At 46.1% G+C, this 25327-nt stretch overlaps 2 protein-coding genes across 8 annotated transcripts in view; one reads left to right on the top strand and one right to left on the bottom strand.

Annotated features, from left to right (window-relative positions):
• LOC118081122 (zinc finger protein 585A) overlaps positions 1-19073 on the top strand; it is a 31444-nt gene extending 12371 nt beyond the window's left edge. For 2 of the 6 annotated variants that reach the window (XM_060270079.1, XM_035107321.2), the window contains exons 7-12: positions 325-438; positions 3766-3933; positions 11555-13756; positions 15183-15235; positions 16182-16255; positions 18767-19073. In XM_060270079.1, the coding sequence (XP_060126062.1) occupies positions 325-438; positions 3766-3933; positions 11555-13756; positions 15183-15235; positions 16182-16226 (2582 nt within the window). In that variant the 3' untranslated portion in view covers positions 16227-16255; positions 18767-19073. The remainder of the gene's footprint in view (positions 1-324; positions 439-3765; positions 3934-11554; positions 13757-15182; positions 15236-16181; positions 16256-18766) is intronic. The other 4 variants (XM_035107323.2, XM_035107322.2, XM_035107325.2 and 1 more) reach the window with 4 other exon arrangements.
• LOC118081321 (zinc finger and SCAN domain-containing protein 2) lies at positions 18848-25236 on the bottom strand. Of its 2 annotated transcripts, none has more exons than XM_035107790.2 (4): positions 24948-25236; positions 23813-23966; positions 23470-23572; positions 18848-21929 (listed from the first exon to the last, which is right to left on the bottom strand). In XM_035107790.2, the coding sequence occupies exons 2-4, from the start codon at positions 23918-23920 to the stop codon at positions 21001-21003; spliced, it is 1140 nt and encodes a 379-aa protein (XP_034963681.1). In that variant the 5' UTR covers positions 23921-23966; positions 24948-25236; the 3' UTR covers positions 18848-21000. The 2 variants fall into 2 exon arrangements, with proteins under 2 accessions (XP_034963681.1, XP_034963680.1); XM_035107789.2 differs by having other exon boundaries at positions 24988-25236.
• Positions 25237-25327: the final 91 nt, after the last annotated feature.

Genomic DNA, 25327 nt, shown 5'->3' with positions numbered 1-25327 from the left:
TCCGCCAGCGTGTTTTTCCATTTTTCCAGTGGATTTTGCCGACTGCCCATTGATCCTCGGTTTTTGAACGTTTTGGAAATCGAACGGTCTTCCGGAACGGATTATGTTCGAAAACCGAGGTTCCACTGTAACGGCAATGGCAGCCACCTGAGAGGTGCCAGAACTGAGTTCTAGAAAGTTCCGGCTGGGGGGGGGGGGGAGCCCTGAAGCAAACCACATATGGCACCCTTTGGCCATTGGTTTCTTAGGTGATTTCTTGAGAGAGTTTTTTCCTTCTTCCTTAGAATTCATTTCCCCCCATCTCTCTCTCTCTTGATCCTCCAGAAGATGTGCCTGCAAGTGACAACAACCAGGCAGAGATTCTTCAAGATGAAGTCCCTGCATCTGAAGAAGTGGTATCTCAGGAGGAAGTTTCCTCCGTGACTGAGGCTGCTGAAAGTAGGTACTCATTAAATATGGCGTTCGTTTAATAGAAGCAATCTCTGTCGGGAATGGATCTGGAGCCACTATTTGCCATGCTGCCCTGAGTAAAGGTAGCGGCGCTTAGATCCGGGCCTTGTCTCTAGGCCTAAGCCTGCCAGGGTTTCGAAGGGATTAAGAATGTAAAACCAGCACTCGTATTTTACCTCATGGAAGGAAAGAAGGGAGTAAACAAGAGAGGAATTCTCAGAGGTGCACCATTATTTTATTTTATTTTGACAAAGTAATACAGTAATCATAAATAAATAAGAATAAAAATGTGCACCCCGTTACCACAACCATTCCATTGTAACTATCCAACCTCCCAAAATTTCAGCACCTCCTGTGATGGCTTGACCCCTTTCAATTTTAAAAGTACAAATTCTACAAACACTCTCCATATCTCCTCAAAATCATTTCTCCTGCATATTCCCCGTCTTACCTTAATGGCACATGTTAATTTATCGTTAATAGCTATATCCCACACCTCTTTATGCCATTCTTCCATTTTATATTCTGCTTGCCCCTTCCACTTCCTAGCTATCATAATTTGTGCTATCTCCTTAAACACTGGCAGAAAAATTGTACTTATTTACACTCCTACCACATGTGAACATAATTCCCGGTTTTCTAGCATTCCCTCCAACATAACACCAAATATTCCTTGTTTATGTTATTTAACCTGACTAAATCAGATTAAATCAGGTCAGACCTTTGCTTATTTATTAGGTTTATTTTAAATATAGGTTGATTTTCTGAGCAGATACCCATTCCAGAGCCTCTTACAATCACAATCTTTCTTTTTTAAAAATTGTTTATTTATTTATTTTCCGCTGTTATACATCACAAAAAAGAAAATATACAACAATAAAAATCCATCACCCCCTATCAATTAAATGAACCCACAAACAGACTAACTAACAAACAGACAAATAACACCACCACCACAACAATACATTCATATTGTTTAGCTTAATTTCACATAAGAATATTATTTATTCTGAGTACCTGACTTCCCATCTACTCCTTACATCTGCACCTCATCCTTTTTTAGTGCCATATCAAAACATGTTTTGGTTTTCATAATTTGTGTTTTGTCCTAAGTTTTCCATCTAACTTTTGATTTTTACTGAAGTTATTTGAATGCTGTTACAGACTTTAAACTGCTGTTACTATATTTCAAATATATTTTAAAGACTTCCCATTTTGATAGAAATGCATCCTTTGACTTATTCTTTATTCTTTCTGATAGATTATCCAGTTCCGCATATTCAGTCATTTTCTGAATCCAATCTAGTCTGGACGGGATTTTATCACTTTTCCAGTTTGTCGCAATAAGTATTATTGCCGCGACCGTAGCATAAAGAAAAATTGCCTTTACCTTTGTAGGGATAGTCAAATCTATAATTCCCTGTAGGTAGGCTTCTGGTTTCATATTAAAATATATTTTTAACATTTTTTCCAGTTCAGAATGGATCTCCTTCCAGAACCTTTTGATTTCTTTGCATTGCTACCGTATGTGATATAAATTTCCTTTTTTTCTTTACACCTCCAAAAATTACTTGGTACACTTTTATACATCTTAGAGAGCTTCCAAGGGGTTATATACCATTGATGTTGCATTTTGAGGAAGTTCTCTCTTAACGAATAACAAGCTGTAAATTTCCAGTCCGATTTCCACAAATTCGCCCACTGTTTCATAGTTATTGTGTACCCAAATCTTGTGCCCCCTTAATCATTGCAGCAATGACCTTCTCCTCCTTGACTTCCCAGTCAAGGAGGAGTCTGTATGCTTTGGAGAGTGTTTTAGATACAGAATTTACTACATCAGATTCGAATCTAGAGATCCCTGTGGCAAAGCGTTTTTGTTTATCCATTTTAAATGTCTCATGCAGTTGATGGTACTGAAACCAGTGTGTCACATACTCCCTTATTTCCTCAAAGCCTTTTAGTTTAAATTGATTGTCCTCTTCTTCTAGGAGTAATTTGTATGATGGCCATGTTCCTTGGGTATTTTTCCTCTTGACTGCACATGCCTCTATTGGGGAGATCCATTGGGGAATGTTAGGTTCTAACAGATTTCTGTGTTTCTCTCACACAGCAAACAGAGATTTCCTAATACAGTGGTGCCTCGCTTAACGAATGCCCTGCTTAATGAAATTTTCGCATAACGAAAGGTTTTTTCTAGCGGAGGTTGCCTCGCTAGACGAATTCGTTTTCGTCTAGCGAATCGCAGTTTCCCATAGGAATGCATTGAAATTCAATTAATGCGTTCCTATGGGCAAAAAAAAAATAAAAAAAAATCAATGCATTTCTATGGGATTCGCTAGACGAATTTTTTCGTTATAAGAAAAGACCCGTGGAACGAATTAAATTCGTCTAGCAAGGCACCACTGTAATATGGTTTGTGAAGCCTCTAGGAATTTTAGCTTTCCCATAGGCCATATACACTTGCCAACCCCACCTGTTATCAAACCCCTCCAGGTCAAATAGTTCCGAATCTTGCAATAAACGCCATTCTTTCAACCAAGCGAAGCAGGGTAATACAATTTCATAATACAATTTAAGATCGGGCAACGAGAAGCCTCCTCTGTCTTTTACATTAATTAGAATCTGATGTTTAACTCTAGGTCTCTTCCCCTGCCATACAAATTTAGAGATGTCTTTCTGTCAATTTTGGAGGCAGCCTGCTCCACCCAATATTGGAATCATTTGAAACAAAAAGGTCAGCCTGGGGAGCACATTCACCTTTGTGATAGATATCTTCCCTAAGATTGATAATTTCAGCCTACTCCAGATTTCAAAATATCTTTTTATCTCTGCCCATATTTTTACATAATTGTCTTGGAATAGGTTTATGTTTTTTGGGGTAATCCATATACCTAAATATTTTGCTTTGTTACATATCTTCAGACCTGATACTTCTTCTAACTCTTCTTTTTCCTGTATAGATATATTTTTGACCAGTAGTTTTGTTTTGGTAATGTTCAACTTAAAACCCGCAACTTCTCCAAAAAAATTAATCAAATCCATTACTCTCAATAGACTCTCTTTGGGTTTTTTGATTATTAATAGGTCATCGGTGAAGGCCTTAAGTTTAAAGGATTTATTTCCCAAAGTTATTCCTTTGACCAATTGATCTCCTCTCATCCAGTTGTTTAGGACCTCCATTGTTGTAATGAATATCACAAATCAACTTCAACGTTACTCAGAAATGGTGTGTATTTGGCTGCATCCCTTACACCCCCATTTCTCCACAGCAGTTTTCAGGGTCCATTTTTCCCTGTCTCTTTCTCATCCTTATAGTTGTGTCAGTGAGCGATGGGTGGCAGAGTGACGAAGAAGGGGAGCTGTGTGGGGCACCATGTGAAGAAAGCGAGGGCACAGAGATTGAGGAGAACTCCAGGGGTCTGGGAAGAACAAAGAGGCAACAGGGATCTGAGGCACCTGAGAAGGGGAAGAAGAGACTGGCAGGTAGTCTCTTATTTCTATTCACTTTCCGGTAGCTATTTTTGCTACCCCGCTCTTCATCCCGAGGTCCCAGGGTAAGTCACAACCATGTAAAATGCAATGTTAACAATGCAACTGCAGTAATAAGGGAAATATTGACCTCAGGTGACAAAGGCCCGACACCTTAACCTATCGAGATTTGAGCCCCAAAGTCCCAGGAGCACCTCCCACTTTCAATGATTAATAGGCAGACTAGCAGGCCACTTATAGGGACGCGGGTGGCGCTGTGGGTTAAACCACAGAGCCTAGGGCTTGCTGATCAGAAGGTTGGCAGTTCGAATCCCCGCAACGGGGTGAGCTCCCATTGCTCGGTCCCAGCTCCTGCCAACCTAGCAGTTCGAAAGCACGTCAGAGTGCAAGTAGATAAATAGGTACCACTCCAGCGGGAAGGTAAATGGTGTTTCCGTGTGCTGCTCTGGTTCGCCAAAAGCGGCTTAGTCATGCTGGCCACATGACCCGGAAGCTGTACCTCGGCCAATAAAGCGAGATGAGCTCCGCAACCCCAGAGTCGGCCGCAACTGGACCTAATGGTCAGGGGGCCCTTTACCTTTACCTAGCAGTCCTCTTGCAGCAGGATACATTTACCCCCCCCCCCCCCAAAAAAAAAACTGGGCGCAGATGAGTCATTTAGTAATAGTTTACCGGGGCATAGATTTTTGTGGTTCTTAGTCAAAGCCTCGATAAGGTACAGTGGTACCTTGGTACTCGAACTGCAAAGGGCAATAGGTGAAATTGTACGCTTGCATCTGTGCCTAGCATTAGTCTGATTGGTGTACGAAAGACTGAGCACTAAGCAAAAATAAGTATTTTACTTTTTTAATCTTTTTTTTAGTGAAGTAGTGGAATATTGCAAACATTTGCAGCAAACAGGTCCAAGGTACCGTTCAGTAGATCTGAGGAAGTGAAGGCAAGGGAGGCAAATTAGAGTAGGAGTTCTCTTGTTTGACAGTGAAAGGGAGAGAGAGAGCATTCCCAACAGCAGTGGCCAAAAGTCCCCCAAATTACCCCAAATTGGGTAGGGCACAAGGTTTATTTACACATAGCCATGGTGACAGAGAGCTGCAGAGGAGGTTCATTCAGAGGCTTGTCAAGACAGGCCCAGAAGTGGACTAAAAATAAGGAAGAGATTTGCCGGAGCCTGTGTCAGCATCAAAAGTAGCCTTTGCCTCTTGGCCACTTCCGGTGAATCCTCCTCAGAGTGCTTTGCTCCTGCAGAAGCAAATAGACAGCACTATTCCTAACACCTCGGGGAGAGAGACGGCTGCACAGACCCCGATGATGACGTTGTTGTTCTTGTGAAACCAGTTACGGGCGGAGGTCACGCAGCCCTTCTTTCTCACCGGCCAGCTGTCAAAGGTGTCTGAAGGAGCGGCCAGAGGGCAGAAGCCTATCGCTGTCTCCAAGCTGGTGGCGTTGACACCGCAAGAGCAAGGGTAGTGTGTGTAATTTTTTTGCTGGAGGAAGAGGTTCAGCTTCCAGTTTTCCGGCCCGATCCATCCGCAGCAAGACATCTTGGATTGGAAGTAGTCCCAGGCAAGCATGGCGGACCTGTTGGTTTCGTGCCTCAGGTCGTAGTTCTGGATGAGGTGGTGGACAAAGGGGGGCATTTCTTCCTCGATGGCCTTCGCACGGCGATAGATGAACAGGCCGATGGTGGCCTGGGCCACCAGGAGCAGCAGCAGGCCAACGATGTACAGCCCCAAGAAACAGCGGATCCCTCTGCAGGCCCCGACACAGCCCAGGAACCCCATCACCGTGGTGACAGCCCCAATGCCGATCAGGGTGTAAGGCAGGATGTTCATGGTGGACGTCGAGATCTGCAGGATGGTGATGAGATTTTCCGTGTAAAACAAGAGCCATATTCCGGAGCCCATGATCAGGGCCCCCAGAACAAAGAAGAAGAGGTTGAAGAAGAAGAGGCTGGAAGCAATGGCTTTCTGCCAGATGGGCTTCATCTTCTCACAGACGCATCTTCTTTCTGTTTCGGAATTCAGAACCTCCAGGACAGACAGTTCAACAGCTGTACAGGCTTGGATGACCCACAGAACAAGAACCCTTTTTTATTATCATCTAGTCGCCTTTGGGGACGCGGGTGGCACTGTGGGTTAAACCACAGAGCCTAAGTTGGCGGTTCGAATCCCCGCAACGGGGTGAGCTCCCGTTGCTCTGTCCCAGCTCCTGTCCACTTAGCAGCTCAAAAGCACGTCAAAGTGCAAGTAGATAAATAGGTACCATTCCTGCGGGAAGGTAAACGGCGTTTCCGTGTGCTGCTCTGGTTCACCAGAAGTGGCTTTGTCATGCTGGCCACATGACCTGGAAGCTGTACGCCGGCTCCCTCGGCCAGTAACGCGAGATGAGTGCCGCAACGTCAGAGTCGGTCATGACTGGACCTAATGGTCAGAGGTCCCTTTTCCTTTAGTCGCCTTTGAGTTGCGCACCCCAACCCCTCTTGTTTTTTAACATCTGCCGCTTCAATTATGTGGTCTTTCCCCCTCCCCCCCTTTCTGGAAGTGGAGCACATTCCTTTTTCCTCACTTCTAACCTGATGGCCACTGATGGAATCTGAAAGTTCAGCAACATCATAATATCCATCTCTTTAGAACAATAAAAATATAATTTTAATTTGTATTTATACCCTGCTTGTCATCAAATGTTCTGAGATGAGTTACAGAAATATAGCAATCAAAATAACTGCAATATATCAATAGAATACTTGCCTTTGACTTTCAGGTGTCTCAATAGGCCTATGTAGTTGTTTATAATTTTCTTGAGTAGCTATTCACTTTAGCAGTTGTTCGGTTAGTGTTGCAATATGTCAATAATAATAAATTATTATTATTACAGTGGTACCTTGGTACTTGAACGCCTTGGCTACCAAACAAATCTGCTCCCAAACACCGCAAACCTGAAATGAGTGTTCCGATTTGTGAACGTTTTCGGAAGCCAAACGTCCAACACTGCTTCCAATTGAGTGCAGGAAGCTCCTGCAGCCAATCGGAAGCCGTGCCTCGATTTTCGAATGGTTTTGGGAGTCGAACAGACACGCGGAACGGATCAAGTTTGACAACCAAGGTACTACTGTACATCTTGAGCAAAAATCAGTTCAGCATATAAAAACCAGCACCACACAAGACTACACAGAGAGTGAGACAGTAAGATCCAGACAGGGAGAGAATCAAAAGTCAAATGAAGCTGTTCACTAGGTAGTTGAGATATGTTCCCAGTGACCTTGAAAGGAGATGAGCCAAAACATCATCTGCCTGCTTCTTAGCAGGAATGAGAAGTGCTGACCAGCTAAAATTCTTTCAGCATGTTCCACCTTCAGGTTCTCCACATACATAAAACTTTAACCCTCAACATGAGCATACAATAAAAGCTGTATAATGAAGGCGCCAAATGCACTTTGGCAAGGAGGGGTTCCGCAGCTTAGGAGCTGCCACAGAGAAGGCCCTGCCTCAGGCCACGCTCGCATGCACCATGAGCTTCTGACGATGGTGGCTCTAGCGAGAGAACTGACCCCCTTTGCTAATCTTAACACCTGAGAAGGGTGGAATTGTAGACCCTGGAGCCCTTTCTCCTTTGGGCTAGTTCAGAAATGCCTAATGCCTTCTGCCTTCTTCCATTTTCGTCTTTGGAGGAAATCTCTACAGGCTCAGAGGAAAAGGGAAACCCTAATTCAATCATAATACACTGTTTCTGAAAGGCCTACAAGCCCACATTAATCCAGGAAGTGAAACGTGGGGGGCCACAGGGATTTTTTCCAGGGACAGCGGGGGAATGAGAGGAGGAAGCTGGTTACCCACAAACAAAATGAAAAGATTGCTGCCTCTCCGTTTTGTCTTGCGCCTTAGGTTCTGCAAATACTAAAAAGGTTCTTTCAAAAATTGAAAGTGGGAATGGGGCAGTGCCTCAGTGATATACCCCTTGCTTTGAACATGAGAAGAGCCTGCTGGATCCGGCCAGTGGCCCATCTAGTCCAGCATCCTGTTCTCACAGCGGCCAACCAGGTGCCTGTGGGAAATCAACAATCAGGATTCGAACACAAGAGCACTCCCCACTCGTGTGGTTTCCAGCAGCTGGTATTCAGATGTGTTGCTGCCTCTGACTGTCAAGCAGACCAGAGCCATCGTGGCTTGTAGCCATTGATAGTCCTATCCTCCATGAACTGATTGGTTCCCCTTTTATGAACAAGTTGCAGGGGGCATCCCCCCCCCCCCCGTCTGCGAAGAGGTCAAACGATGCAGCAAAGATCCGAAATTAAAATCAAATTTCCCAATCTGTGTACACCCTATCTGCAAAGGGCCACAGGTGAAATTGTATGCTTGTGTCTGTGCCTAGCATTAGCCTGATTGTTATCCGAAAGACTGAGCACTAAGCAAAAATAAGTATTTTACTTTTTAAATCTTTTTTTTAATTTTAGCGAAGTATTGAAATATTGCAAACATTTGCGGTAAACAGGTTCAAGGCACAGTTCAGTAGATCTGAGGAAGTGAAAGCAAGGGAGGCGAATTAGTGTAGGGATTCTCTTGTTTGACAGCGAAAGGGAGAGAGATAGCACTCCCAACAGCAGTGGCCAAAAGTCCCCCAAATTACCCCAAACTGGGTAGGGCACAAGGTTTATTTACACATAGCCATGGTAACAGAGAGCTGCAGAGGAGGCTCATTCAGAGGCTTGTCAAAACAGGCCCAGAAGTGGACTAAAAATAAGGAAGAGATTTGCCGGAGCCTGTGTCAGCATCAAAAGTAGCCTTTGCCACTTGGCCACTTCCGTTTAATCCTCCTCAGAGTGCTTTGCTCTTGCAGAGGCAAACAGACAGCACCATTCCCAACACCTCGGGGAGGGAGACGGCTGCGCAGACCCCGATGATGACGTCGTTGTTCTCGCGAAACCAGTTACGGGCGGAGATCACACAGCCCTTCTTTCTCACCGGCCAGCTGTCAAAGGCGTTGGAAGGAGCGGCCAGAGGGCAGAAGCCTATCGCTGTCTCTGAGCTGCTGGCGTTGAGGCCGCAAGAGCAAGGGTAGTGTGTGTAATTTTTTTGCTGGAGGAAGAGGTTCAGCTTCCAGTTTTCCGGCCCGATCCATCCGCAGCAAGACATCTTGGATTGGAAGTAGTCCCAGGCAAGCATGGCGGACCTGTTGGTTTCGTGCCTCAGGTCGTAGTACTGAATGAGCTGGAGGACAGAGGGGGGCGTTTCTTCCTCGATGGCCTTCACACGGCGATAGATGAACAGGCAGGTGGTGGCCTGGGCCACCAGGAGCAGCAGCAGGCTGACGAAGAACAGCCCCAAGAAACAGCGGGTCCCACTGAAGGCCCCGACGCAGCCCAGGACCCCCATCACCATGGTGGCGGCCCCGACGCCAATCAGGGTGTAAGGCATGATGTTCATGGTGGACGTCGAGATCTGCAGGATGGTGATGAGGTTTCTCTTGTCAAACAAGAGCCATATTCCGGAGCCCATGAGCACGGCCCCCAGAACAAAGAAGAGGTTGTTGAAGAAGAAGAAGAGGCTGTAAGCAGAGGCTTTCTGCCAGATAGGCTTCATCTTCTCACAGACGACTCTTCCTTCTATTTTGGAACTCAGAACCTCCAGGACAGACGCACAAACACACACACAGTTCAACAGCTGTACAGGCTTGGATGAGCCACAGAACAAGTGCCTTAGAGCAGTGGTCCTCAACCTTGGGCCTCCAGATATTTTTGGCCTACAACTCCCATGATCCCTAGCTAGCAGGACCAGTGGTCAGGGATGATGGGAACTGTAGTCTCAAAACATCTGGAGGCCCAAAGTTGAGGACCACTGCCTTAGAGCACCTGGGCTCACAGCTTTTTTTATCATCATCTAGTCGCCTTTGAGTTCTGCACCCCAACCCTCTTGTTTTTTAACATCTGCCACTTCAATTATGTGGTCTCTTCCCCCCCCCCCCTTTCTGGAACTGGAGCACATTACATTTTATTTCCTCACTTCTAACCTGATGGAAGCTGAAAGTTCAGCAACATCTGGAGGGCTGTGTACATATATATATCTCCATCTCTTTAGAACAATAAAAATTTTAATTTGTATTTATACCCTGCTTGTCATCAAATGTTCTGAGATGAGTTACAGAAATATAGCAATCAAAATAACTGCAATATATCAATAGGATACTTGCCTTTGACTTTCAGGTGTCTCGATAGGCCTATGTAGTTGTTTATCATTTTCTTGAGTAGCTACCGTATTCACTTTAGCAGTTGTTCTGTTAGGGTTGCAATACGTCTAGAATTATTATTATTATTACTACTACTACTACTACTACTACAGTGGTACCTTGGTACTTGAACACCTTGGCTCCCAAATGCTGCAAACCTGAAAGTGAATGTTCCGGTTTGTGAACGTTTTTCGGAAGCTGAACGTCCGACGCCTTTGTTTCAAACCATTTCAGGAGTCGAACGGACTCCCAGAACCAATGAAGTTTGACAACCAAGGTACCACTATATGGTTGTTGTTGCTGCTGTTGTTTTATTTATACCCTGCTCATTTGGCTAGGTTTCCCCAGCCACTCTGGGCAGCTTACAGCATATATAAAAACATAATAAAAACATCAAACGGGACCTAGCCTGTATTCAGTCCCCTTAAGCACCTTTTCCTCTAAGGCATATGTGGTTCTCTCCCTGCTCATTTGATCCCCCACAACAACCCTTTGAGGTGGGTTAGGCTGAGAAGCAGTGGCTGGCCCAAGGTCACCCAATGATCTTTATGACTGAGTAGGGATTTGAACCCTGGTCTTCCCATACTGCCACACCATACTGGCTTGCCAACTGTTTCATCTGCTGGTTTTGCTTTGCTTTTCAATTTATTATGTGGTTTTTATTGCACTCCCCACATTTTAATTGTGTAAACTGCTCTGGAACACAATTTCACTCTAGGGCAGCATCTAAATATTTAAAACAAGTGACATAAACATACTATTGCTTGTATCATAATTTAATCAATTTGACTTTAAATTTGTTTGTGAGTAGAAACAATCTGATTTTGAAGTCAAATGCATCCTTTTTAGCTGAAGCATATATGTGTGTTAGAGGCATTTCCCCTTGTGCGAGGAGGAAGAATGTCTCTTTTAAGATGGGCTTCCTCTCATGTACAGGAGAGGGAAGGGTATTCTAAAAAAACAAAAAAGGTACAGATTCTCTTACTTTCTTGTGGGTTCCCCAAAGACCAGCCGCCGTGTGAGAATAGGCTGATGGGTGAGATGAGTCTTCAGTCTGAACTAGCTTGCATTATCCAAGTGGTACAACACATTACACGCACGTGCATGCACACAAGAAGAAGCTATCAGTGGGCTTGGTGAAACCTCAAGGCTTTCAGAAATACAAAAAATTCCTACGGTAGAATCCACCCTTCCAAAAAGCCCAATGACGATGTCACATGCTGACAGTGGGGGACCGGGGGACCCAGAAAATAAGATGGGAGAGGCAATGGAATGGAGTCTCATAGGAAGGGGTATGGCTGGCCGACCAGAGGAACACTCCACACTGTAATGTTTTATTGCAGGACCCATTTGTGACACTCCTCTCTCTCTCTCTTTCTCTCTCATTTTGTTCTAGCAGGCAATGATCAAGTGCCAGGGAATGAAGAGGAGAGTCAGCTGGAAACAGCTGAGCGAGGAGGAGGAGGAGAAACTTTGGGGACAGTCAGCGGGAAATCTCCCCAGGGTCTTAAGGTTGAAGGGGCACCTGGAATCCTGCAGCACACAGAGAATCTGAAGGAGATTGCAGCGAAAGAGAATCCATATAAATGCCTCTCCTGCGAGGAAAGTTTCCATAAACGGTCTCAGCTGGTTATACACCAGAGGGGTCATGCTGGAGAGAAACCATACAGTTGCTCCCAGTGCGGCCAGGGTTTCTCTTCCCGCCCCGAGCTTCTCAGCCACGAGACAAGCCACACGGAAGAGAAACCATATCAGTGCTCAGACTGCGGGAAGAGCTTTCGGGAACAAGCGTACGTTGTCCAGCACAAGAGGATCCACACGGGGGAGAGGCCGTATACGTGCTCCGAGTGCGGGAAGAGCTTCTATCGCAGAGGGTCCCTTATTCTGCATGAGAGAATCCACACAGGAGAGAAGCTGTACAAGTGCCCAGACTGTGGGAAGAGCTTCAATCGGAAACCGCACCTTGCCGTGCACAGGAGAATCCACACGGGGGAGAAACCCTACGAATGCTCCGACTGTGGGAAGAACTTCACCGTGAAATCTGCTCTCAATGTGCACATGAGGACCCATTCCGAAGAGAAGCCGTACCAGTGCTCTGATTGCGGGAAGAGCTTCCGCGAGAAAGGCACCCTCAACATACACAAGCAGAGCCACACGGCGGAGAAGCCGTTTCAGTGCTCCGAGTGCGGAAAATGCTTCCGCTATGCAGCATCGTTCCGGAGGCACAAGAAGTCCCATTCGGTAGGACCCGTCTTGAAATCCTACGAATGCCCTGAGTGCGGAAAGGGCTTTGGCCGCAAAGATTACCTTATTACACACCGGAGAATCCACACCGGAGAGAAGCCGTACATGTGCTCCGTGTGCGGGAAGAGCTTCAACCATGGCGCAACCCTCGTCACGCATAAGAGGACTCACACGGGAGAGAAGCCGTACGAGTGCTCCGAGTGCGACAAAAGCTTCAAGCAGATTTCGGGCCTTATTACGCACCGGAGAACCCACACTGGAGAGAAGCCATATGGATGTTCCGATTGCGGGAAATCCTTCATTCTGAAATCGTACCTTGATGTGCATAAGCGAACTCACACCGGCGAGAGACCATATCAGTGTTCACACTGTGGGAAAGGGTTCTCGTGCTCCTCTTACCTTTTAAGACATGAGAAAACCCACACCGGGGAGCGATCGCACATATGCTCTGACTGTGGCCAAAGTTTCCATTGGAAACGGTCCCTGATCATGCACATGAGGAAACATACAGGGGAGCAGAACGTACACGATTGCGCTATCTGTGGCAAAAGCTTCAGCTGGTCATCTGCTCTTAGCGTACACATGAGAACCCACACCGGGGAGAAGCCGTACGTGTGCTCTGAGTGTGGCAAAAGTTTCAGCGGCAAATGGATCCTCATTCAGCACAAGAGAATCCACACGGGGGAAAAGCCATATGAATGCCCCGAGTGTGGGAAATGCTTCCATGTGAAATCCTCTCTCCTTGCGCACCAGAGGACCCACACGGGGGAGAAGCCACACGAATGCTCCGAGTGTGGAAAGAGCTACAGTGTGAAAGCCAACTTCATTGCACACATGCGAACTCACACGGGGGAGAAGCCGTACGAGTGCGCAGAGTGCGGGAAAAGCTTCTACAAGAAAGACCGCCTAATGACGCACAAGAGGACCCACACGGGGGAGAAGCCCTACCAGTGCTCGGAGTGCGGGAAGGGCTTCAACTGGAAAGTCGGCCTGATCAACCACATGAGGATCCACACGGGGGAGAAGCCGTACGCTTGTGCCTCGTGCGGGAAGTGCTTCCACAAGAAGGACCACCTGGCGCGTCATGAGATCATCCACACGGGAGAGAAGCCGTACACCTGCTTTGACTGCGGGAAGAGCTTCAACCAGAAAGTCGCCCTCCTCGTGCACAAGAGGACCCACACGGGAGAGAAGCCCTACAAGTGCACCGAGTGCGGGAAAAGCTTCAGCTGGAAAAAGTCCCTGATCACACACAAGGCGGCTCACACAGGAAAGAAACCGTATCAGTGCTCGGAGTGCACGGAAAGCTTCAGCAGGAGATCCCAGCTTGCCGAACATGAAAGAATGCACATAGGTGAGAAGCGGCATGGATAGCGTGGGGTGATTTGGTTCTGTGAGGGCAGGTCATTGCCCTGGATGGAGCACCTCCTTTCCAGGTTCGACCCCAGGAATCCCTGGATTAAACGTAGTAGTAGCAGTAGTAATAATAATTAATAACTTTTTTATTTATACCCCAGCCACTCTGGGCTGCTCCCAACAGAATATTAAAAACACAACAAAACATCAAACATTAAAAACTTCCCTAAACAGCGCTGCCTTCAGATGTCTTCTAAAAGCCAGGTAGTTATTTATTTCCTTGGCATCTGATGGGAGGGCGTTCCACAGGGCAGGTGCCACCACCGAGAAGGCCCTCTGCCTGGTTCTTTGTAACCTCACTTCTCATAGTGAGGGAACTGCCAGAAGGCCCTTGGAGCTGGACCTCAGTGCCCGGGCTGGATGATGGGGGTGGAGACGCTTCTTCAGGTATGCTGGGCCGAGGCCGTTTAGGGCTTTAAAGGTCAGCACCAACACTTTGAATTGTGCTCAGAAATGTACTGGGAGCCAATGTAGGTCTTTCAAAACCAGTGAAAGCTACTGGTTTCACTGGTGGTCTCAGTGGCTGCTCCCAGTCACCAGTCTAGCTGCCGCATTCTAGACCCTGCGTACCAGATGGAGCTGGTAGACAGCTGCCCTGGATACAGCACTGACCTGCGCCTCCATTGACAGCTGTGAGTCCAAAATGACTCCCAAGCTGCACACCTGGTCCTTCAGGGGCACAGTTATCCCATTCAGGACTAGGGACAGGGCAGTCTCGAGCAGGTCAGGCGCCCTGGCGCTGAGGGGCGGAGATCGCTCCGGTGCCCCCGCCCTCGCAGGGTGCAGCATGGTTTCCCCGCAGCTTTGCCGCGCAGCGCCCCGCCTACTGGCCCGGCGCCCTGGCGCACCGCGCCACCGGGACTCTACCTAGAGCCGGCCCTGACTATAGGGAGTCCCCCCCACCTGCCCATCCCCTGTCTCCCAAAAACAGTACTTCTGTCTTGTCATAATCTCTGGCAACATGCCGAGCAAGGAACAGCCCATAACTCAGCCTCCTTTTTAACCATTCTATATGCCCTTTTAAAATGTGGCTCTTTGGTTTTTTTTGGGGGGGGGCGGTTATTGGGTTATTGTTTTTATTTTGATTATACAGTATATTGTGGTTTTTATGTTGACCTTTTCTGCAAACCGCCCTGAGACCTCTGGGTATGGGGCGGTATATAAATTCAAATAATAATAATAATAATAACAACAACAACAACAACAACAACCATCTCAGAACATGACATGACAACAACAACAACAACCATCTCAGAACATGACATGCCAACATCCTCCTCGTTGTTCCCCCACCTGCCCCTTTCATGGTCTCCCCACTCCCCGTGAATAAAAACACTGTACCAATTTATTTTTGTACATTTCAGGCTTCATTGCTGAATCTACAGAGCTCACCGTGGAGGAAATTAGCACTGCCGTGGTAAGGAAGAGCTCTCATTTTGCTTTGCTGAGAGCAGCTTTTAATTACAATGCGTCGTTATTTCCTCTATGACAGAAATTGGAGAAGGACCTTTTTCATTCCTTTACGGGGAATCTGCTGGGGCCACATGACAGGAGTGGGCGGGGCCAGCCAATGAAGTGTTACCTTTGCTCAGCCAGCGAGTTTTATGCAGCCAGCTCCTCTCTGGAGCTGTTATCAGAGTTCAAGGAGATGCTCGGAGGGGTACAAAGCAGGATCAGCAAGAGGGAGGCTTGGGGAGAAAGTGCATGGCCTGGGGAGAATTCTGATAAAGAGTGACAATTCCCAGAATTCCCTGGGAAGAAGGACTGATTGTTTAGCCACCCTGGGAAATGGAGTTATGGGATTGGAACGGAGGGTCTCCTAACAATCCTCAGCACCTCAGTTCCCAGGATCCTTTGGGGGAAGCCATGACTGCTTAAAGTGGTGGACGCGGGTGGCACTGTGGTCTAAACCACTGAGCCTCTTGGGCTTGCCAATCGGAAGGTTGGCGGTTCGAATCCCCATGACAGGGTGAGCTCACATTTCTCTGTCCCAGCTCCTGCCAACCTAGCAATTCGAAAGCACACCAGCTCAAGTAGATAAATAGGTAAACAGCATTTCTGTGTGCTCTGGCTTCCATCACAGTTTCCTGTTGCGCCAGAAGCAGTTGGCCACATGACCCAGAAAGCTGTCTGTGGACAAATGCCGGCTCCCTCGGCCTGAAAAGCGAGATGAGCGCCGCAACCCAATAGCTGTCTTTGGCTGGACTTAACGGTCCAGGGTCCTTTACCTTTTAAAGTGGTAATGCAGATGAGAGCCTTAAACTTAAACCACACCCAAGTCTGGATATGCCAAAGCTGCCTTTCCTTGGCTGGGCTGTGTAGATGACATCTTTCTTATTCATAACACTCTTTGATTGTTCCAGATGAGCTTGGATTGCAATGCCATTATTTTGACCACCGCTGTATAGAGCAGGAAACGTCGGGATGCTGCACTTGGGTAAGACAAGGAACAGCCAGCGTGTTGTGGAGCCTGGAGTTTTGTATGAGGACCAGGAAGACCAAGGATCAAATCCCTGGTCCGTCCATGGAGTTTCCTGTATGACGATAGGCCAGTTCCTCCTCCTTAGTTTATCCTCCATGTTGCAAGGATAAAATGGGGGTGAGGAAGAGTGGAGAAGCTGCAATATCCCACCAGGAGAATGGGATATAAGCACAGTAAATCGTAATAATTCCCAGACCCCATTAAAAAATGCTGCTTTATTACCTTGAAATCCCTCAGATATCTTAAAAACCACCTTCTCTCTTAGGAACCTGCTGGTCACCCTTGTCCAATTGATTTCATTAATAAACTCTGGAGAGATGTTTATTAATGTTTATTAGCATACTGTTTAAGCAGAATAAATGTATAGAAGTAGGGCCTCCTTTTCTAATGCACCTTTGCCTCCCAAACATTCTGATTTGTTTCGGCATACAGTGCTACTTCGGTTTTTGAACGTCTCGGAAGCCGAACGTTTCAGTTTTCGAACACCAAAAACCTGGAAGTAAATGCTTCAGTTTTCAAACACGCCTCAGACGTTGAACGGCTTCTGCTGCATTTTTTCCATTTTCTCCATTGAAACTGCAGACCGCCCTTGGCACCTCGGTTTTCAAATGTTTCGGAAACCGAACGGTCTTCCGGAATGGATTACGTTCGAAAACTGAGGTACCACTGTATTCAGAAAGAATATGCTGTTAGAAACAAGAAGAATAAGGAGATGGAAAGAACGACAAAGCTGTAAAAACGAATAGCTTCATTGAACACCAGAGGGTTGTCTCCAGCTTATTCAGAGTAGACTGACTGAAAACAATGGACATGACTAACGTAACTCCATTCATTTCCATGGGTCTGCTCTGAATACAACTTCATAGAATTGACAGCATAATAAAATTGACAACTTATTCCCTTTCATATACAGTGGTACCTTGGTTTATGAACACAATTGGTTCCGGAAGTCTGTTCATAAACTGAAGCGTTCATAAACTGAAGCGAACTTTCCCATTGAAAGTAATGGAAAGTGGATTAATCCGTTCCAGACGGGTCCGCAGAGTACTCAACCTGAAGCGTACTTAACCCGAAGCATGGGTGTAATTGGTTCCGGAAGTCTGTTCATAAACTGAAGCGTTCATAAACTGAAGCGAACTTTCCCAATCAAAGTAATGGAAAGTGAATTAATCCGTTCCAGATGGGTCCGCAGCGTTCGTAAACCGAAGTGTTCGTAAACCGAGGTTCCACTGTAGTAATTATATGTTCATATATTACACTTTTTCCTTTGTATTTATAATCAACGCAATCCGGCAGTACTGTCAAATTTTGTTAAAGTAGTATAGATACAGGTATGCTATCCACCCACTCACTCTTAGAAAATTCACTTATCAGAGCGTAAATAATAATGCCTAAACCTGCAGATTCAAATATTTGAATATCCAGACTTTGCCCACTTCCTTTCTTCCTTGTGCTTTGCTGGTCAATGGCAGCCATTTTGGGGCAGAAAGCATGCAGAGAGGGAGGGAGATAGAAAAATCGGGGAGCAGGAGAGATCAGACAAATTTGTTTTTCTTTTTGTCTTTTTTGCTGGTTGGCTGCAGCCATATCAGAAAGGAACCACAGAGAGAGATTGTACAAATCCCCAGTTAGAAATATCCTCATAGGAATCAATGGAAATCATGGACTTCTTATGCAAACACTCGCTTAACGAATGATTTCCAGGGAATGCCGTGTGTTCAGTAAGTGGGACCTGCGGGTATATAAGCAGTGCTCTCAGGTCAACAGTGCAGTCCCTGACTTGTGTCTCCAGTGGCACAAATGATTATGGGAGTTGTAGTTTGCTAAGGGTTGTTAGATCCCTATTCCCCTTACACAGAGCTACAGTTCCCAGATTTCCCTGTGAATAGGGATTGTCAAACCACTCTGAGAATAATAGTTCTCTGAGGGGAATAAGAGTCTCCTAACAAACTTCTGCACCCTTAACAAACTACAATTCCCAGAATACTTTGGGGGAAGCCATGGCTATTTAAAATAATATCATGGTGCTTTATATGTGTGGTATGGAGGTGGCCGAAGCAAAGATATATACCGTATATAAAATACAGAATAAGTTATGCAAGTTAAGACCACATTACATGATAATTTCTTCTTCTTCTTCTTTGGCGATCACTCGTAGCTGAGTAAGATTGTCTTCCATAAACACGATTTTAACAATGGCTCCGTAAGTGACTGTGGAGGCCAGTTTAGAAATTAGATTTCCAAAATGCATAAATCTGTGTTTCATTTTGTTTTTTAAATAAACGTGGCATTCACATAGCTGTGGACATTAATCTAAAACTGTTTTAGGAGCAGGTATTTTATTACTTGTGGAAAGGATCCTTTCAAATATTTTTATGCCGATATTAGAAAGATGTGTTTGTATATTCTCTCTCTCTCTCTTTTAGCAAATCATTATGATGCTCTTTTGTTTTCTTTCCCATGCAGGTTTCTGGAAGCTAGCCAGTTTGCTGAACCCGGTTTTTTTATTTTTTATTTTTAAGAAAAAGCTTTTTCCATATGCCGCTGCAGCAGAGTATCTTTAACGTTCTCACGAGCCTTTTCAGAGGTTGGTTATCTTGCAACTGCTTCAAAATTATTGAAATATCTCCCAAGATCATCTCCTCCCTCTTAATCCTTCTGGTCGCTGAAACCCCCATCTGGCTTTTATCCATGTCAGCACTATATAAAAACCATTGTCTTCACTTGCATTTTCCGAAGAATATAGCTCTGAATAAAACTCTTTAGAATCAAATGGGTGCATTGCATCTTCCAGCTTCTGTGTTTGGTTCTGCCTTGCCCAGCCTGAGCCATAGATTTCTACGAGTTTATGTATGCTACCTGCCTTTTCAACCTCTGGCCCTGGGAGTAAAAAGCAGCCCTCCAGACTCTTCTCTTCGGCCCTTTGAACTTTCCCCACCCACCCACCCAACACCCAGTGTCCCCAGGCTCTGTGACCTTGAATGGTGTTTTGGTTTTTTGCCTGGATGTAATATATGGCCTTAAACTTTATGATTAATGTCTCTCTCTTGTTGAGATGGAGCACAGAGGGGTAGGTGGGTGTAGAAACTAAATCTGTATGTTGCTCTGCATACAAATTTGTATTTTTGCCTCTGGTGCCATGTGAGCCCCATGAAATTTCCCTATGAGGGAATGAAAAAAGTCCAACTCTACCAGCCCCACCTTAGACAATGTGATAGAAGAGTGGAAAAATAGCAATCAGCCCTGTAGGAATTCCCACAGTACAGTATTTTCCCACCTTACTTCAACCAGCTCTCTCCCTCTGTGTCAGAGTATTTCCTTTCCGGTTTTCAGGAGTATATATGCACATATTTTAATATTTGTAGTTTAGGATTTTCCAAGGGGCTGGAGATGGTCGGGAGAAATGTATTGCCACCAACCCTCACCAAGGCTCTTTTTCATGTTGATCTCCCCACCTGCTTTCCAACAACTTTCAGCACCGTTAACAAAATGGCATTTCTTAGGATCCTTTGAGGGAAGCCATGGCTGTTTCAAGTATCAAGATACGTCTTTAAATGTACAGTGGTACCTCAGGTTAAGAACTTACAGTAATTCGTTCTGGAGGTCCGTTCTTAACCTGAAACTGTTCTTAACCTGAGGTACCACTTTAGTTAATAGGGCCTCCCGCTGCCGCCGCACTGCGATTTCTGTTCTCATCCTGAAGCAAAGTTCTTAACCTGCGGTACTATTTCTGGGTTAGCGGAGTCTGTAACCTGAAGCATCTGTAGCACGAGGTACCACTGTATAGGGCAGATCCGGGCTTTAATGAGATACGCCCCCACGTTTAACACAAACCCTTCGGTCAATAAGCATGCATGCATCACATCTAACTTTTATTATACATCCTTGTTTCTAGAACAGCCCATGCCGCCTTGTGCAGGGCAGGTAATATCGGTCGAGATCAAGACAGAAAATGTGCAGAAGCGAAATTGGCAAATTATGCTGACTCCACGACAAGCTGCCTGGACACAGCTGCTTATATTATCACTTGAGATTACGGGGGAATATTGCAGATTTCCAAGAGCTCAGATGACGAGCTGTGGATCTTTCAAGTTCTGTTTATATATGTGAGAGAGAAAGGTGATGGTGGTTTCCATGGCAGAAGACAAAATGGGGAGAAATTCAACCATTTTTAGGGGGTCCAGTGTTTCTCAAACTTGGATCCCCCAGCTGTTGTTTGACTACAACTCCCATTATCCCTGACCAGCTGGAGACCCAAGTTTAAGAAACACTAGGTGACAAAAGATGTTTTAGAGCAGGGGGAAGAGCCTGATAATTCCGGATGGGGTGTCTTTGTGTATGCGTATAAGGGAGAAGAAATAAGTCCAAGAAGGGGCATGAATACTGAGGTTTATAAAAGTATGCATAGTGTCCCTCAACTGGATGCTCCCCAGATGCTGAACTCCGGCTCCCATCATTCCTGCCCATTGTCTCTACTTGCTGTGGCTAATAGGAGTTTGGAGTTTTATTTTTTAGTTGCTCTAACCTGCCCTCGGACCTTATGGTAAACAGTGGGTACGGAATCAAATAAATAGCAACATCTTGTGGATACCAAGATGGAAAAGGCTGCTGTGAGAGGGGCAGGTTTTTGCCCCCTTCCCAAAGGACACTCAAATGTGTGTGTTCGTTTGTCTTCTCTTTCCCCCCACCTCCTGATCCGGCTACGGCCTCTCCCTCCCATGTGTCTTTTTATGCACGGTCAGGTGGGACGTGCGGCTGAAGCTCTTCCCGCAGTCCAGGCACTCGTAGGGCTTCTCCCCTGTATGGGTTCTCCGGTGTGTGATAAGGTAACCCCGATCGTTGAAGCTCTTCCCACACTCAGAGCACTCGAAGGGCTTCTCCCCCGTGTGGGTCCTCTGGTGCGTGACAAGGGAGCCCTTCTGGTTGAAGCCCTTCCCGCAGTCGGCGCACTTGTGGGGCTTCTCGCCCGTGTGGATCTTCTCGTGCCTCAGGCGGTCGGAGCGGTGCGAGAACCACTTCCCGCACTGCGAGCACTCGAAGGGCTTCTCGCCCGTGTGCGTCCTCTCGTGCCCCACGAGGTATGACCTCTGGCTGAAGGTTTTCCCGCAGGCGGAGCACTCGTATGGCTTCTCGCCCGTGTGGACCCGGCTGTGGCGCACGAGCTGCGAGCTCGTGCAGAAACTCTTCCCGCAGTCCGAGCACTCGTAGGGCTTCTCCCCCGTGTGCACTCGCTTGTGGCTGATCAGCTGAGAGCTGATGCCAAAGGCTTTCCCGCAGTCGGAACATCCGTAGGGCTTCTCGCCCGTGTGGGTCCTCTGGTGCTTCAAGAGGTTGCCTCGCTCCGTGAAGCTTTTCCCGCAGCTCAAGCACTTGTAGGGCTTCTCCCCTGTGTGGACGCGCTTGTGGTTGATGAGGTGGGAGCTGGTAGAGAAGTGCTTCCCGCACTCGGAGCACTCAAACGGCTTCTCCGTGGCAAAGTCTGTCGTGGGCACGTTGCCGGGAGGCCCTTCTTCCACTGGGAAAAGCTTCCCGAGGATGACTTCTTCCAACGATATCCGGGTGGGGTTTCTGCGCTCGGGTCTTTCTGCTGGGAGGACCCCCTCTTCGTTTTCGCTGTCGGACTCGTCAACTTGTGGAACAAAAAGAGAATCGTTGGATGAGTCAAACTTCAAATCAGAGAGAGAGAGAAAGAGGTGGCCAAGACCAAACAAAAGATGATGATAATGATATTGTTGTTGTTGTTGTTAAATTTATTACTTATACCCTGCCCATCTGTCCAGGCCTCCCCAGCCATTCTGGGCAGCTCCCAACAGAATATTAAAAACAATAAAACATCAAACATTAAAAACGTCCCTAAACAGGGTTGCCTTCAGGTGTCTTCTAAAAGTTAGATAGTTGTTTATTTCCTTGACATCTGATGTGAGGGCGTTTCACAGGGCGGGCCCCACTACCGAGAATATTATTATTATTATTATTATTATTATTATTAGTCATTAAGCCAGCCTTGGAGACTCATCTGGTATGCATGGCCGTTTCGGACAAATCACACCCACCTGCTTTGCACCTGGCGTGGGGCAGAGCTGAATGCGACTGACCCTTCCAAAAACCCTGTACAAAGTGCTTTACAATCAACAACAATCAGCTGGTTGCCGGGGCTTGCCTAGCGCTGTGCAGAAAAGAAAAGAAACTGTGCGGTCCCGTCTGCCCAATACATTTGCAGCAGTAACATACCAATTTAAACAGCCATGGCTTCCCCCAGAGAATCCTGGGAACTGTAGTATATTAAGGATGCCAAGTGTTGTCAGGAGAGGTTCCTATTCCCCTTACAGAGTTGTAATTATTGCAGTTCCCTAGCAAAAGGGATTACATTGTTAGCTCTGTGAACAGGAACGGGGTGTGTGTGTCTCCTAACAACTCCCAGCTCCCTTATCAAACTACAATTCCCAGGATTCCTTGAGGGAAACTATGGCTGTTTAAAGTGGAATTATATGGCTTTCAATGTATGTGTGGGTGTGTAAGAGAGCCTTTTTTAAAAAAATATTCTCCCGACGTGCAACTATTTGACCTTAGAAGTCTGTATTATTTTTTGCTTTAACTTCCCCCGTGCCATTTTCATTTGTTGATACAAGTACAACTTGCAACAGTAAGAACAGATTGCATCCTTGATAAGTTTAACAACCCCATTAGTACGTGATGATAATTTAATAACCTCCCAAATTAAAAATTTGAGCCTCCAAGAACTATCAATATAAGAATTCTTTTGCGTGAAACCATATACTTTCTCATAAAACTGTAAACGCATGTTAGTTAATTGCCCCATGTTTGCTATTCCATGGTCCTCTAAACTTTCACCAATTGTGTTCATGTTTGTTTCACCACCTTTCCTCCATATTTAACCCGCAGAGTCCAGCACATTTTGCTCGAAGTGCTCACTTCCCAAAGCTTAATATGCCATTCTCTAATATGCAGGAATCCCTGCCCCACCCCACATGACAGTATTTTCCATATAGCATTGTCACTGCTAGTAGCATATGAAATAACAGATTTATCTTGTCCTTAGGTACGTTTTTAAAATAAGCGAGTAACAAAAAATGATCATTTTGAAGCAGATACTGCAAAATACTCCTTACATTTGCTATAATTTGTCGCCAACACTTGGGTGTCTTTACCTAATAAGGCAGTCTCCCCATCATATTCTTCCACCACCTCTGCCTGCTTGTCTTCCTGTGCCTTCTTGGAATCCAAAAGATTCTTCTCTGAGAGCTCAGGCGCCTGGAGTGGAGGGAAAAGAAGGAGGAGGCCTATTATTCTGAATATTAAGCTGTTACTTTAAACAAGGAGGGCCGTAGCACATACTTTCTCTGCAGAAATCATTCTATTCCATGTGTTTACAATACAGCTTTTGCTCATATGCTCATGCTTTTAAATATGCTGCAAACCGCTCTGAGACCTCTGCTGTAACAAGACTGTATTCATAATACAGTCTCTCGGTATCGCCCAAAGTACCCTTACGTTTTGTGCCTCTCCGTTAGGCTCTTGCCGTCTCAGGAGGAAATCCTCAGCTAGGGCTACCACCTGGGCACAGAGGTCTGGGCCAGAGTCCTTTTCCCAAGTCTGCATTTCTTGGAATGGAATGGTGAAAAGATGCTCCTTTTCTTTATCTGAACTGTAAAACAAAAAACCACACAATCCACATTGATATGTGCAAATCCACTGGACAAAGATTTCAGTAGCAATCGATATGAAACCTGCAGTTATCTTCCCATTGATATACAATTTTATTGTAGTACTCCAAAAAAAAGGTGGTTACAATAATACAAAAATAAACAAAAATAAGCATCACTATTACATTTCATTAATTACATTCCATCAATTCTGATCGCCGAAGAATTGATGCTTTTGAATTATGGTGCTGGAGGAGACTCTTGAGAGTCTCATGGACTGCAAGAAGATCAAACCTATCCATTCTGAAGGAAATCAGCCCTGAGTGCTCACTGGGAGGACAGATCCTGAAGCTGAGGCTCCAATACTTTGGCCACCTCATGAGAAGAGAAGACTCCCTAGAAAAGACCCTGATGTTGGGAAAGATGGAGGGCACTAGGAGAAGGGGACGACAGAGGACGAGATGGTTGGACAGTGTTCTCAAAGCTATGAACATGAGTTTGACCAAACTGCGGGAGGCAGTGCAAGACAGGAGTGCCTGGTGTGCTATCGTCCATGGGGTCACGAAGAGGCGGACACGACTAAATGACTAAACAACAACAACAATTACATTCCATTTATAATTGACCCGCCTAACGACAAATAATTACAATTACAACAAATAAAGGCTTGACATATCTTGCTTTGCATGTCATGCATCTATCTCATATATTGGTTTCACCTTTTAAATTGGTATCTGAAGAAGTGTGCATGCACACGAAAGCTCATACCTATGACAAACTTAGTTGGTCTCTAAGGTGCCACTGGAAGGATTTTTTTATTTTTTGTTTCGACTACGTCAGACCAACACAGCTACCTACCTGTAACTTTTAAATTGCGTTACTGAAATAAATGCACTTTTCGACGATATTCTAATTTTCCGAGTTTCACCTGTACATTTTCCCCAAAAGGTTTCCACAATTTTGCCCACTAGTGTACCTCTCACCTTTCCTCCAGGGACCCCCAAGGCGTCCAACGAGACTCACCCCCTCCTCATTCCGTCCTCGCTACAACCCTGCGAGGTAGGCTCGGGCTGCGTGCATCCAGGACCTGATCCAGCAGGGCGTCTCTTGCGCTCTCAAGCCCTGGGGGAGAGGGAGGTGATAAAGAGGGGAGGGGGCTCCCCAACCCTGCAGCCTTTTTCTGCCCCCCTCCCCAAAGGCTGCTCCTTCCACGCGCCCAGAAGCTCCCCTGGCAGAGATGCCACCCGACCCACCGAGGCCACTTCCTACTTTCCCACAGGGGGCAGGGCAAGAAGGGGAGGAAGCCCCTCCCACTTCCGCGTTGCACCTCCCCCATTTCCTGCCTCTCCAGGAACCGTTCAGC

The sequence above is a fragment of the Zootoca vivipara genome, chromosome 2 (genome assembly GCF_963506605.1).
Source record: "Zootoca vivipara chromosome 2, rZooViv1.1, whole genome shotgun sequence".
NCBI classification, from domain to species: Eukaryota; Metazoa; Chordata; class Lepidosauria; order Squamata; family Lacertidae; genus Zootoca; species Zootoca vivipara.
The sequence above is the reverse complement of the archived record's forward strand: the minus strand, read 5'-3'. Positions and strand labels throughout refer to the sequence as shown.